At 39.0% G+C, this 16,005-nt stretch overlaps 1 protein-coding gene across 1 annotated transcript in view; it reads right to left on the reverse strand.

Moving 5' to 3' along the window:
* Eml6 (EMAP like 6) overlaps positions 1–16,005 on the reverse strand; it is a 244,991-nt gene that overhangs the window by 86,162 nt on the left and 142,824 nt on the right. The window contains exons 11-15 of the mRNA XM_042691135.1: positions 15,298–15,465; positions 14,254–14,360; positions 10,775–10,893; positions 8,406–8,592; positions 5,883–5,988 (exon numbers count right to left, since the gene is read on the reverse strand). Of these exons, the coding sequence (XP_042547069.1) occupies positions 5,883–5,988; positions 8,406–8,592; positions 10,775–10,893; positions 14,254–14,360; positions 15,298–15,465 (687 nt within the window). The remainder of the gene's footprint in view (positions 1–5,882; positions 5,989–8,405; positions 8,593–10,774; positions 10,894–14,253; positions 14,361–15,297; positions 15,466–16,005) is intronic.

Consider the following 16,005-nt stretch of genomic DNA (forward strand, 5'->3'; position numbering starts at 1 on the left):
CTTTCAAATTTTAACTTTGTAAGTCTCTTTCAAAAGATGATTTTCAATTAAAAATTTCTGATATTGTATTTTTCCCCTATTTCAAATGTCATGTGCTTGCAATAGGACATTTAGAAAACATACTAAAGAAAATACTAAAAGCATCCCCATTCCTAGGCCTATATTTGGTCCTTTTCTCAACCTAAATGTCCTCTGAAAAAAGCAGTCTCATACTAGACAACCGATCATCTTATCTCGTCTATGATATCATGAATATTTTCCTAATTATTAAGCATTTATAGTATTATCAATGATTACTAGAATTAGGACAGTTAGGCTGTCTCTCATCCCCAACTCTGTGTGTGTGTGTGTGTATGCATGCAGGCACTGTTGTGGGACTTGAACTCAGGGCCTGAGCACTACCCCTGAGCTTTTTTTGCTCAAGACTATCACTTTATCACTTGAGCCATAGATGCACTTTCTGGGATTTCCTGTCCAGGCTGGTTTTGAACTATAATCCTTAGATCCCAGTCTCCTGAGTAGCTAGGATTATAGGCATGAGCCACTAGCACTTAACTCTCACTCAAAACCTTTTAAAGTAGAGAGAGTGTACAATTAAATTTACAACAGAAGCAATTATATTTCTTTTATTGTTCAAGAAAGAAGAAGAGATACAGTCAAAAAGCCTTTCTTTTGCTGCTTTGTCAGAAGGCTAGGTTCATAAAGAAACTCTGCTCCCCATGCAGGGACTAGGAGATGGTGATCCAGCTCATTCTGCATCAGGCTATCAGGGTCTCTCCTGTGACTAGAGGACCAGGCATTAGGGTAAAGCAACACAGTATATGATACACTGCCTGCCCATCCACTGACCTCCTCAGGATCTCAACTGTTACTTTCAAATGGCAGGCCTAGAGTAGAGCCCAAAAAACAAATTTAATTGAGTCCCTTGTATTTTTACTGGCTATATCTAGCAATCCTACCTCAAATTCTAAACAATGGTCATTCTTTGAATGCATGTGGCTATGCAAAAGGGAAATACTGTGCAAAAGGGAAACACTGGTCTGCTCTTCCCTGTCTAGAGGAAGAATAAGAGTAGGAGGAAGAAAGCATTCAGCTTAATAAACCAAGCCCTCCCCACCCACAACCACTATTACATATCATTTAAAGATTTAAAGTAACTTGAATCTGCAAAGCTACAGAATTTCATGCAGACTTTCTATACTTTCCTGGAGTGACTGTCACCACCAGGTGGTGAATACAACCAACAACCAATGTCCAGATGCTTGCATTTAACCAGACTTCAAATTGGGCAAGGTCTCTGGCAAATGCACTTGGGAAAAGGGACCAATAATGACTTTCTATTCACTACTGGTATGGCCTGGCTATGTTTCTGTTAGCATGGTTCTGTATCAGGTGATTGCATTTTTTATGTTTTCTCTCTCTCTTTGGGAATCATCCATCTTTTAAGATTAATGATAACTGTATCACATAATCCTCACACTGAGCTAGTTTTTAGTGAATGCTGATGATGGCAGTTATACTGAAGGAAACAAGGAAGATAAAGATAGATTATGTCTCTCTGTCTGTCTATCTGCACACACACTGGGACATGCTAATTTATATAGGACTCTAGTCATTCACATACAGAGGCCAAAGGAGGATATGCATAGGAGTGGTGGACAAAGTCTCAATAGCTACTTACAGATGATCATATAAAATAATTTTCTATGAAGCTAGGCGTTGGTGGCTCACGCCTGTAATCCTAGCTACTCAGGAGGCTGAGATCTGAGAATCATAGTTCAAAGCCAGCCTGGGCAGGAAAAGTCTATGAGACTCTTATCTCCAATAAACCACCAGAAAACTGGAAGTGGCGCTGTGGCTCAAATGGTAGTGTGCTTGCCATAAACTGAAGAGCTGAGGGACAGCGCTCAGGCCCAGAGTTCAAGCCCCACAACTGACTGAAAAAAAAACATATGTATATATATATATATATATATATATTCTATGAAATGAACTCCAAGAAAAGGAAACAAGAGACATTTTTAGTTGCCATTGTTGCTGTTTTTCTTTTCTTTTCTTTTTGCCTTATTTGTTTGTTTGTATTTGAGAGGGTAGGGAGGAAATGTAAGATGTGGAACAGGCTGAACAAATACAACAGTGATGCTCACTAGATCTATGTGGAAAATGAATTGGCTATCTTATGGGTGGGGACGGGAGGGAAAAACTGGGAGAGACTGATAGAAGGGGAGACATGGTTCAAAAAGAATCATACTCATTACTCATTACCTCATTCATGTAACTGTAACTCCTTTGTATATCAACTCCACAATAATACATAATCTGCTAATAAAAACACATGTGTCTATAGGTGATATGACAGCAAAGGAAAGGCACCATGTAATTTTGCTCTAAAAACTCAAATGTCTTGATTACCATTCTTTTCAAAAGCACTGCATAAATATTCAATATCCTTTCTCTTTTTGCCTTTGTGAATTCTAAAGTTTAGATTGTGTTTGACAGCTGTGTAGCTGCATGGATTTGTTCTTAGGATGCAAGTATCTACACATTCAAAATGACAGTTTTTAAAGTTTCTTCCTTCTGAGGCAGGCTTAAGGATAATTGTGTAGATTGTATGTATGCAGGGAGGGGGTTGCTTCATCAGCTTCCACTCTGTTATGTGACCTTCTCTACCCCAGCAAGCAACCCCAGCTGTGGGCAGCCCTGAAAGGAATGGTACAAATCCAGAGGTGGCCCGACAGCCACACCTCCTCTCTGGGCACTTGTCTTGAAGCATGCAGGTATAAGCTATTTATTTCTTCATAGCATGCACATTGGAAATATAATTGGCTTTCTTTTCATTTTTGCTGGCTTTTGATGCCCCTGTGGGGACTTGACCTTAGCTTTGAAAACCTATTGTTCCCTGACCAGTTAGCTGTTTTTCTATTTGAGGCCATTTTTGAGTCTAGGTAAGAGTGCCCTTTCAAATCTTTCCAGTCACAGTAGGCATTAATTATGGATGGCCGTGACAGAGTCCACAAATAATTCGAAAGCACTTAATGTCAACAGTAAAGGACAAATTAGAAAGAGAAACTTTTTATTCTGACAATAATAAGTTGGTCCTCCTAACTCATTAAAAATGCATAGGCTTTTTCAAGTGAACATGAGGAAATCAACTTAGGGGCAAATGTGTGCTTATCTATCTATTATCCCATAAAGTTTTTTTTTAATATGCAGATGACATTTAGGCTAGAAAGTATCCATGTGGCTGAACATTTCTGTCCAGGATAGTTTTCTTTTCCTGTAGAAACACTTTCACCACTACAGGGCAAAAACAAAGATGGCCCTTTCTCTAGAAGTGACCAGGAATCTAAACGATAAAAGAGCTGCTCAGTTTGGTGGAGTAATAAAATCTACTCCTTGTCTGCATCATCTGGAATCATGGATCATATTGTAAGAAAGTTTTTTGATTAATAATATCTTTGTTCATTTGCTTTAGCAAGCGATTATAACAGATTATTCTAAAGCCCTTTGTATAATCAACTCTATAGAAGAATGACTCTAAATTACGAAATCCTATTTATATTTCTCTAAATTCCCTGCCACATAAAATTCCTTTGTTTATGTTAACACACACACATACATTTTCACATGGAATCAATGAGATGCCATTTTGAATTCTATTTTTTCCTTTACTTGATATGTAGAAATGTTCATGGAATATACATAGTGAACAAACTTGACACTTTAAATTATAGCTTTTATGAAACCCTGCCAAATTCTTTTCTAGCATTATTGAATCAATTTTCCATGTGACCAAAACCCTGGGTATACTGAATTCCCATAATCCTATAAACATTTAGGCTTTATTGTCTTTCACTGCTTGAGTGTCTTGTATTTATATAATTAAATGAATGTTTATTTTTCATTAGGCATACACATATGTATGTACCAGCAAAATACACTTTAGGAAAAACGTAACTGAATTCATGCTGAGAAGCAGAACAATTGTGGAGAAAAAGCAGAAGAAATTCATTCAAGTCTTTGGGATGGAGCCATATATAAACTAAAATTATGGTTTCCACTTAGATTTTACTGCTTTACCAAGGACACATAGATCAAGTATTTTAACATTGCTTGCCCAAGCTTTTGGAAACCTTTGACTTGCTTATCAAGTGTGTATCTGAACATTTAACTTGCAGACAGTGTGTTGAACAGTCTTCTCTCCCCATGACACACAGGGACCCTGATAAGTACCAGGACTGTCCCAGTGAGTACCAGTAAGGAAGGACTGTCTAGCCTTGATTTTACCAGTTCACAACCACCAGAGGTAGGGAGACATTTCTGATAGTGATTAAGCAATTCCAATTTGTATAGTGGATCATAGCATGTGAAATGTGCATGTTGTAAAATAAATAAAATACTGTGCTTTGCACTGGCAAGGGATAAAGACAGTGTCCACCCACACATGGTTTGTAATGTGCATTCTACTAATAGTTAAAGGCAAGTCACAGCTCATTATGCAAAACTTCATGTGTTTATTCATCGCCAACACTTAAAATCATTTTCTGTGCCTGCCATGACACCATGTGTGGTGGGAACAGAGGTGGGCTTTCCTGCCTGTGTTAGTGTACGCCAAGCACAGGGCACAGGAGATGCTGACACAAAGTAATACAGCAAAACATGGCCGCTGACAGGTGCCACAAAAACCATGACAACAACAAACTAAAGAACGCAGAAGAGAAATGGATGGTTTCCACCAGAAAGAATGGAGGAGAAAATGTTCAGCTTGGTCTTAAAGGATGGTAGGACTTGCACCAATACATGCAAACAGCCTGAGTAACGATCAGAGGCTGAGGAGAATGGAAGCACATGGAGGTTTTACTGGTAGGAAGATGCGAGGCACATGAACGGGTTAGTGCAAGAAAAATGCTAGAAAAGAAGGTCAAGGCCAGGTCAGGAAAGGCTTTGACCAAGGGCAGGACGTGGTAGCAATGACCACCATGCTTCCAGAAGACTTTAGAATAGGTAGGAAGGACTAGAGGAGCAGGGATGGAATCAGAGACTAAAATCACATGGATGAGAGACGTGAGGGCTTGAACTGTCGGAGCAGAGCGGATAGAATGTAAAAGGATGATTCGAGTGTGGATTCATAGGCCTTCGTGACTAACTTTTTTTTAGTTCAACACTTAAATGGCATTCAGACAAAGGACATTAGAGTTTGTTTTATATAGCACATTTAGGAGGGGTTGCTTTTTTACACCTGACCTAATTTCTACTACTGAGATCATTGAAAATTTCTAGGTAATAACATCTTTTGTTATTTTTTGGACCCTCATCCTCAAATTCTAACTTAAAAGAGACTTTCTCTAAAGAAAATGGCACTCATCAGCTAGTATTTGTGTAGCAGTATGTAAATGGAGGAGAAGAAAGCTCCTGTTTTATTTTTGTCTACTATGGAATTTATTTCCAAAATACCAATGTTGTAAAGTGGCCCATTTCAGAGGAGCTGCGGCCCTCCCCCCAGCGCCTTTATATTTTCAGTCAGAAGCTTCTCTACTCATTTGGAGATGGAATGGATGTCCCGAGCGGCTGCCAGATATTTGTAGCTAAGCCTTGGCAGTAGCAGCAGCAGCTGCTCTGGATTTCAGATCGCTCAAGCAAATCCAGACCCAGTGTGCGCTCTGGCCTGACCTGGGAGAAGGAGCCAGGAAGACTAGCAAAGGGTGTGTCATCTGAAGACCACGTTTTTCCAATCTGGTAAACTGGTCATATCGGACTCCCAGTATCAGGCTGGGCTGACCTCATCACAAACAGAACCAAATGGGGACAGAAAATGATCTGGAAAAAAATGAACCATAGAGCCATGTGCAGTGACTCTGGCGGAAGTCACTGGGGTTGCTTACCTGAAAACTCGAGGGCGCACACCCCTCTCTGATGTTGTCCTTTCAGCAAGGACAAGCATTTCAGCGTTTGCGTATCCCACACGTGGATAGCCGCATCTCTTCCCACCTGGAATAACAAGACGAGTGTATTGTGAATTATTTATAAACTATAAAGAAAAGAATTTGGTGCCTTAGAATCAAGCACTACTCACGAATCAAGAAGTGCTCATTATCTGGAAAGTGGAAAGAACACTGGAAATAACCTGGTCCCTCAATTTTCCAGATGAAAACAATTGGCTCATGGCTCCCAGTTAAAAGCCTTTTTCTCCCAGTACCGGAGTTTGAACTTGGTTTTAATGCTTGTTAGGCAGGTACTTAACCACTTGAGCTCTGCTCCCAGCAATTATTTTTTACTTTATTTTTCAGATAGGGCCCCATGTTTTAGCCCTGAGTGGCTGTAAACTCATTATTGAGATGAGTTTCAGTAGTTTTTTGTCCAGGCTGTCCTTGAACCACAATCCTCCCAAACTCAGCCTCCTGTATCGCTAGATTACATGTGTGAGTTACCACACCCAACCCTCAGTTAAGAGACCTTTAAGGCCCACTTCAAATGTCCACTGTGCTTTCTTTTTATCTTTCCCTATGCTGCTTTGTCATATTTCATAAGACTCTGCTTTGTGGTCAAAGATGTCCTATGTGTGTTATGACATTATCCACAAAGTTTTTCCCACTCTTAATCTCTCTCCCCCCCCCCCCCCCCGTCTTTCTCTCTCTGTTTTAATTGGTCGTGGGGCTTGAACTCTGGGCTTGGGCATTATCCCTCAGCTCTTCAGATCAAGGCTAGTGCTCTACCACTTGAGCCACAGCGCCACTTCTGGTTTTCTGGTGGTTTATTGGAGATAAGAATCTCACAGACTTTCCTGCCCAGGCTGGCTTTGAACCATGATCCTCAGATCTCAGCCTCATGAGTAGCTAGGATTATAGGTATGAGCCACAGGTACCTGGCCTCTTAATGATTTTCTACCACTGGAAGGCCCAACTCTGCTTCTATCCCCGAGAAATAAAAGTTTCATGGCTTTACTATCTGTCACTAAGGCAAATTGTCTTTGTGGAGATATGAGCTTCTACTGTACTAATTTCAACAACAGAAAGAAATTAAAATAGCAAAATAATATTCCTTACAATACAAAGGGGGAAAAAGACCCTACTGAGTATGATGACTCCAAAACAGAAAACTAGCAGCCATAGGGACCCAGGGAGCCCCTACCTGGTTTGTGGAGGTCTAGACTCTACCCTCACACCTTCCCCCAGTTCATTTCCCATCCCCTACCAATGACTGCTGGCATCGTATGTGCCAGTTACAGTACTGGTATGTGCAAAGAACCAATCTCTGGCCTTCACTTTCAAAAGAAGTTAATAAATCTCATGAACCGGGAATAACTTCTTTATAAGACAGATAAAAAAGTAAGTGCAAGCAGTAAGGCAAAGCAATGATGACTTTCTGTGAAGCTCACTGATGTCAGCTAACTCAGAATTGATGGTCAACCCTGCAGTTGGACAGGAGCAAACCAGTTTGTAAAGTGGTATGTTTTAGGGGACTGTAGTATTTTTATAAGCACTATAAAGATTATTGCTCATTTTTCTCCCCAGATGCACAATTTCTATGGGTTGATGCCTTTGACTCTCTCAATTTCAACCATGAATCTCTAAGAAATCCACTCAGAAGCCTCTACCACCTGGATGTCAAGTCTCAGAGACAGAATTTAATGGTCTCGTGCTAACCTTTGACAAAACAGCAAGAGATTGTTCTTGGAATTTGTAGCTTAGTGGACATTAAAGTATTACCATCAATGAAAAGTTTGTGATCAAACTAAACAAAAGCAAAATATACATGCCTGAGAAAAAGAATACACTGAGAATACTTTGGATACTTTCACCATTTTCCTAGCAAGATCATCCTTAGTTTAACAGATACTTTGTTTACTCAAGTTTTATTGCTCTCCCTTCTCTGCTAAATGTCAGAACAGACAGAAGGCCTTGGTTTTGAGCAACTTTTTAGTTACAGACTCAATTCAAGGTTTAGGCATTCTAGAAAATAGTTCATATAAAGAGTAAGGTTTTGTTTTTCAAGGCTAGAGCATAAAGTGATGTTAGCTACAGTCTTATGCTTTTCTTACAGTTTTGTAAAAATTACTACAACCTAGCAGTTACAATAGTTAAATATTTTTGGTACAACCAATATTTACTATGTAAGATATGTTAAATTCTGGTTATATAGTGATAAGGAAATACAAAAGTTGTTCCTTCATAAACTGTTCACTACCAGCTGTTCACTATCAGATTTCATCCCTTCAAAAAGACAGTTCCTAAGAGGCTTCCTACGATTCTAGAACATGTTGATTGGTTCATTCTCCCATCATTACAGAATGATCCAATGTTCTCTGAATCTTCAGCCTCCTGCCTCATATTTACTTCTACTCAGTACTTCTTGAATTTGTCCTCTCTGTTTGACTAGGTCCCCAGTCTTAGAAGACAGATACACACCTGCCCAGTGGCCACATAATCCTTCACGGGATGGATGGTCAGGCTGAGAATGTCATCGTCATGTCCCAGGTAGAGTCTCTGGGTGTGTTGTTGCCTGTTGTATACAACAGCAACTGCGGCAATATGGTAGACCACTTCTCCAGCTTGTGTGTAGAACAGATTGTTTCTACAGTCATAGCCTCTGTAACTGAAGGACAAGGCAGAGAAATGCATGCTGGTTGAATGAACAGGAAATGTGAGATGCAGGTGTTCTCAGAAACAAAGCAAACATGTTAATGAAAGTATGTGCAAGTGGAGCCCAAAACACAATTGTTTTGTGTTAGCTAGAAGCGGACCTTTGAGCATATGATGACTTTCTAAGAGGCACCTGGGCACGGATCTGATCCAAGATCCTCAGCTACTAAATATGTTCTTTCCTAAAATCAATCCTTCTGTGAACTCGCCCCTGATCAGGCCTTTCTTACTTCATCTCTCCTTTCACTCTTCTTCGTCTTTTGAGGTCACTGTCCTCCATCAGGAATCTTAGCATGGGTGTTATGCTGGGGCATGGAACCTTCTAGGGGCACCAAAACAAAGAGGCAATTCATAGTACAAGGGAACAACTCTTAATGACTGGAGGAGGGAATCCTTTGAAAATCAAGTGATCTCTAGTTCTTTACTTTTTAACAAAATTGAACAGAGGCATAAATGAATAGATTGATTACTACTTTTGTGATATATCAAAATCAAAATATTATTTGTCCTATAATACAGAAGGAGCTTAAAGAACAGAAAAACACTGCTATGACAAAATCATTTCTATCTTGCCTACTTTTAATGAGAATAAACTCTCAGTGCTTAATTTGTAAAAAAATGAAAAGTGGAATAGACTCAATGCTAAACTCTACCACATTCTACCAAGAAATGATATATATGCACAGATAGCTGAACTAAAAACGTACTTGATTAAAATAATTTCCAATATTGAATAACATAACTTGTAATATTTATATTGATGTGGTCAATTTTTCCCTACAAATAATTATAACAACTCAGGTAAAAGATTAAGAGCAGCACTGGATAACAGAAATATGATATGTACCACATAGGAGATAAAAATTTTCTTAGTTGCCACATTAAAAAAATAGATGAACTCTCGAGGACAATCTTAAACACATTTAAATCATGTCAACATATAATCAATATAAAGATATTTAATGAGATACTCCACATTTTTGGTGCTACTCAGATTTGAATTCAGGGCTTTTCACTTGCAGACTGTGCTCCATTGCTGAGCCACACAAGACTTTTTTTTCTTCTGGTTGTTTTAAATACATTCTTACTTTCTACTAAGCATATACAATCTGTCTATTTCAGGCTTCCTAAAATAGGCCAAGAGGAATGTGCCACCACACCCAAATCTCTGTTGAGACAGGGTCTTGCAAACTTCTGCCTGGGCTGGCCTCTAAATTATGATTCTCCTAATCGCAGCTTTCCAAGTGGCTAAAATAACAGGCAGTGAGATACAGATGCTCAGCCTCCATTTTTTAATGTCAAATATTTAAAATTGATGTGCATTTTACATATACAGCACATCCCACGTTAGTCATGTTTTAAGTGCCTTAAAGCTATGTATAGCTAGTGAGTACTCCATTGGATAGAGTTAACACGCAGTGCCGAGGAATGAAACTGAAATTGAGAATTTTTTTCTTGCAGAAGGTATGATATGCAGTGACTAAAGACTCTTGGGCATAAAAACATGTGAGGGTAAGATTTGAAGGGAGACTTAGGATGGGTAGAGTATGATGGACAAAAGGATGTGACAGAAAAAAATAAACTCTTTCATGTTGCAATAGTGCCATAAAATAATGTATGGCATTTGGATTCTATTAGGCCCATTGAAATGACAGATGTGAATACGTATAATGCACCAGAAATTTATTTAGATTCTTCTTGACCCTGTAAACTTACATAGAAGAATTGTAGGTGTCAACATGGGTAAGCATGTACGTCACTTTTATGAAGGTCAAAATTATTTTGGACATGAGAAAATATTTGGAGAAAACTCTGTCCTTGAATGGAGGCAGCCAAAGAGAGCAACGGGCTGGGGGCGAGAGGAAGCAGAGGTGGAGGAGGAAGGGCAGGGAGGCAGCCAGGGGCAGCAACAGCCACAGTGCTCAGCGACATAAACCGGCAAACTCTACACACGTCACACTGTGGTGGCCACTTCGGCCTGACTGGCAGGACCGGACAGAGTCAGCTAAGATGTCAGCCATAGGAATGACAGCCAACTGAAAGGAAAGTGAATTCTTTAGCTTGTTCATAAGGCTGGAAACAGGCCTGGTAAACTCTGAAGCAGCAGCACCGTGGCCCCGAGACAGGCGACTCACCCATGTATGAACTGGAGTTTCAGGCTGTCCTCAGGAGCCTTCTCCCGTTTGAGGAAGGGCACTGCATGGTTTTTCTCTTTGCTTTGTTGTTTTAGCTGAGGTAGATCTTCTTTGTAAACCTTAAAGTACAACAGCAACATTTAATAGCACTCCTTTCCTAGGTTTCTAAACAGCAGTCTGGTGGAATTTTTGAGAAAGTTTTCATTGCTTTTTTTTTGGGGGGGTTGTTTTTTTTGGGGTCTGGTCGTGGGGCCTGAACTCTGGGCCTGGGCACTACCGCTCAGCTCTTCAGCTCAAGGCTAGCGCTCTACCACCTGAGCCACAGCGCCACTTCCGGCTTTTTTTCTTTTTGCTTATGTGGTGCTGAGGAATCGAACCCAGGGCCTCAGGCATGCAAGGCAAGCGCTCTACCACTGAGCCACCTTCCCAGCCTAGTTTTCATTGCTTTAATATAAAGGTTTTAAAAAAATAAGACATGAGATTGAATGTTATTTTCTATTGTATTTATTTTTGATGATACTGTTTGTTTTTTTACTATCACTTGAACCATGCTCTCAACCCTTCTTTTGTTTTAGTTATTTGAATCTTATGGTTTTTAGCCAGGCTATTCTCAGACCTTGATCTTCCTATTTATACTTCCCACATAGTTGTTACGAAAGGGGTGAACTACCATGCCCAGCTTACTGAGATAGGAGTTTCAATAATTTTTTGCCCCAGTGACTCCAAATTGTTGCCTTTCTACTTTCTGAGTAGTTAGGGTTACAGGCATGAGTCACCAGTGCCTGGATGAAACATTTTTTAAATGATTGAGATTCAAAATAATTTTCTTTCACTTCTTTGTTATTTTCTTAGGTAATCATGTACAGAAAATACATTACATTGTTCCATTAGCAACATTTTTCAATTAGGTATAATTAGTTTCTTCTAAGGTAAGAAATTTCTTGATTATTTACAAAATAAGGGCCTTAGGAGTAATTTTTTTCCTTTGGACTTCCAATCTTTCCAGGGCCTCATGCATCTTCACAGATCAGACTCTGAAATGCAGAGCAAAGCTCATTTTCTCCACCTAACTTAGTACCTAAATCTGGCAGCTGACAGAAAGGTTTTTACAATTTAACTCCAATCTACATAAAAATCAATCTGTTATTTACCACATTTTTATGCTCTATTATCAAGAAATGTTGATTTAACATATTTTAAATGAAGTATAATATACTAATAATTTCTTATCTTCATGAAGGAAAATTTTCATTTGGTCAATTACAATTGCTAAAAAAAATCAAGAAATATTATAAAGTTTATTTAGGATTTGGCCATAAATCATTACAAAAAGAAATGGAAAGATATTACTATTTTGTCTATTACAAAGACAATGAACTAAGTTTTCAAGTCCAAAGATAATCATTCATCTGAATTCACAAGATTTTCTCAAGGTCATCAGTTGCTTTAGATTATTTCTTTTTTTAATAAGTTTTTTTAATTGTAAAAATACTGTATAGAGGGGTTGCTTCCTCCTTTGGTTTTCCCTTACCATCCCTTCCCTCCCACCTCCACAACTACACTCCCTCCCCCCACCTAAATTGTAAAGTTCGTTATTCAACATAGTGTCTTGGACATCTCATTGTTACAATGGGTTAACCTGTTTCCCTATTTAAACATTTTGTTTTTTTCCTTCCCCTCCCCAAATTAGACCAACATCAAATACAGTGAAAACAGGGGTTATACCGTGGGGGAGGAACATACAAAGCAACAAAAAAAAAATCACATGGTACATTATAAATATGTTAGAAACAATAGCAAGAAAGAAAAAAAACACTTGTGTCCCTATCTTGGGGTTCATTTCGCTTAACATCATCTTATCTGGTCATATGTACATAGCTTTTGACCTTTCTGCTTGTCCCAGACATATACTAGTTTTTGCAAACAAGGGAAACCATGGGACCTATGTTTCTTTGGGCCTGGCTTACTTCACTTAATATGATTTTTTCCAGGTCTTTCCATTTCCTAACAAATGGGCAATGTCATTCTTTCTGATGGAGGCATAGAATTCCATACTTTAGATTATTTCTACTGCTCATCTGATAGAATCTTATAGAGTTTGTGGGCTTCAAGTTCCTATTTGTTAGAAGAGAGTAAGTTCCCCACTCAGGAATATTGTGAACATAAATCAAATAATACAGTTGGAAATATTGAAAACCAAGGTGCCAGGAGAATTCATAAGTCCAACACATAGATCTCAATACAAGTCATGGGCTTTCATTCTTCATTACCATCACTGTATCAAGAGGAAAAACAACCTTCCAACAGCACAAAGTGAGTTTCATTTTGTTTCCATTTCCTTTCCTCTTGGCATCAGGGCATATTGTTTAGTGTTTGTGTGACATTCTCATATTAATCATTCCTTTCCAAATCCCTTTTTCACTGTCATTCTGCATAATACATTTATCAGTACATAGCCAACTGACCTAATCGTGAGGTTGGCCTAAGCTATACGTTGGATTGCTTTTGTACTAATCCAATTTTTCAAACACTGAGTTGGTAATAATAGGCAGAAAACATGTAATCAAGTAAAAAAAAAACCTGTTAATTCAATGCTATGGAGACAAGCTCAGAGGTACCTAGACTATTTGCTTTGGAGAGAAGCCCAGGCTAGCTTTCTTAGCCTCATGCCCTGGCCATATTAGAAGTGGGTAGGTTACTTCACATCCCAGGGTTAAGACCTAGCCCACAGAGACCAATCTGGTATATCTCCATGGACACACTGACAGTATACCTGAAAGCTGATGTCTTATTCATTTCATGATCATATACAGACTCTTCTCCTGCCTTTATAGATGGCAGGGCAGAAAACAGAACCCCTACGTCTATCCAGTGACAAAGGGATGTGTGTTTAGATTGCTCACAAAGATTAATTTCCATAATGCTCTGTTTAGAGCTAAAATGAAATGTGAGCTTCCAAAAAGAATGAATGCCATCAACCAACTTTTACTGGTACAGATGATTTCTGGCAGGAGAGAGAATATACACTGTAATTGGGCTTGTAGGGCTTTTGCTTCAAATTAAATGGATAATGGTTGCTGTGAGTTAGGAGAGAAATGAGGCCAATGGCTCACATACAAACTCCCATGTCCATTCTAAAATCACAGGGTTTGCTAAGAAAATGAAGATGGAAAACCTTGAAGCTTATATACACATTTCTCTGCAAAAACAAAAATCAAAGTTTTAGAAGATAAAGAATCAAAAAGCTCAAATATTAGGGGTTCTGTTTGGGGGATGTTGTAACTACCTTTCATTTACTATTTAATAAGATCTGACTGGATAAATTACTTAATTGAAAACTTATATTTAAAGGCAAGAAGTAAGCTTTTTTTTTTGGCCTTACTTCTCTTCTGCCTAAGAAACAGCCATTTTTAGCGTAATGCCCCTCCAGTGTTAGCCAGGGTCTGGCCATGCATTCTCACTGTGCACTGCTCACGAACCTGGCGGTCATAATTGATTTGAGTTTCTTGTTCAATATCGGAGTCCAACTCGGGCACATCAGATAAGTCAGAATCAGACTCTTCACTGCAGGAATCCGTGCCACCTTCTGAGGTAAAATAACCCACAAGACACAAGTGAAAATGCGCAGATGCTAAACAGCTTCCCTCCCCACCCCAGCAAAAAAGAGTTCATTTGAAATATTTCCTTTCTTCTGGCAAAGTAAACAAAAGTAACTACACTACAGTTTTCACTTCCTACAGTTCCTAAAACTCTCCTTCCTTTCATTTTTTGGCTTAGTTCAGAGCTCCCCTCACCTCCCTTCTAACAGACTGCGACAGCTTTCCTCCAGGCACATGGGCCACACACGCTCTCTTTTATTAGAGAGCAGGATCCCTGGAGTTTAAAACCTTGCTTTGAAAAGTGTAAAGTCCTCAGGTTTTATCAAAGAGAAAAGCAGGACAAAAGTAAATCTAATTATATCAGTAAAGACTTTTTTTGGGGGGTGGGGGGATACTGCCATATTGAGGTTTGAACTCTAGTTCTCAAGCTTGTTAGAGGAGAACTTTACCACAGGTCACACCTCTAAGCCCCTAGATTTTCAACATGCCTACCAAGTACTGAAAATTAACTTGGTCAAAAGCCTGCATGCAGAGCCCTTCCCAGTAAATAGATTTATTTTATTACCTGTTCATTCCTGCTGACATCTCCATGGCTATACATAATAAGACTAGACTAAAGCCCCTGGATTCCCACCATGGACCATTCTCTGAACCTCAATATTCTGGGGGCAAGGTCCAACCCCAATATTTCTCTGAAAATCCCACAGGGTATTTGCTAGAAGCATAATCCTTTTCAAGGAAATTATCTCACTGACCCATATTAATCTCAAGCAATTTCTTCTTTTCAAAATGTTTAAAAATTTATTACAGGAATGTACTTTTCAAAATTGCTTTAATGCTTCACCCCCAGAATAAATGTCAGAGTTATCCCTTCAGCATTTTTTCATCGACAAGAAGATATTGGAAAGCAGTGTCTCATTTTACCCTGGGGTGAGGTTTCCAGCAAGCCGTTGCTGACACCTTCTGGAATAAACCTCCACTGGAACACGGAGTGGTCGGCTCCTCCTGTGCTTAACACCCATTGGAAGTCATGGGACCAGCGGACGTTTGTGACGTGTGCAGAATGGCCCACATACTTTCTAAATTTGGCTCCTGTAAAGGTATTTTTTGAGATGGTTAGTCATGCCAAAAGAAGAAAGAAAGAAAAAGAAAGGAAGGAAGGAAGGAAGGAAGGAAGGAGGGAGGGAGGGAGGGAGGGAGGGAGGAAGGAAGAGAGAGAAAGAAGGAAAGAAATTCATTCATTAAAAGGAATTCATGCTCCTATTCACATTTGATTAAAGTCTTTACATACATCAGAAAATTAGTTTGTCTTATATGTAATAGCAAACAAACAAATGCTCCAAAATGTATCTCATTTATTCTATTATGAATTAATCTGAAGTTCAGTCTTAAGGTGGAAACTAAAGACAAATCTGAACCTGTCCCAAATAACACTTACTGCTTCACTGACTCTAACAACAAATAATCAAGAACGAATATATTACATATTCTTATTCAATGCAATATAAAATTGGCAGCATTTCACAACTGGAAAACAAAAAAGAATTCTGTGGAAACAATTTTAAATTAATGTTTGGGATCTTGCAGATAAAGAACTGTGAGAATGATCTTTTTTCTCTCTTCAACTGATTT

Source organism: Dipodomys spectabilis, unplaced genomic scaffold, assembly GCF_019054845.1.
Source record: "Dipodomys spectabilis isolate Male_0828 unplaced genomic scaffold, ASM1905484v1 ptg000141l, whole genome shotgun sequence".
NCBI classification, from domain to species: Eukaryota; Metazoa; Chordata; class Mammalia; order Rodentia; family Heteromyidae; genus Dipodomys; species Dipodomys spectabilis.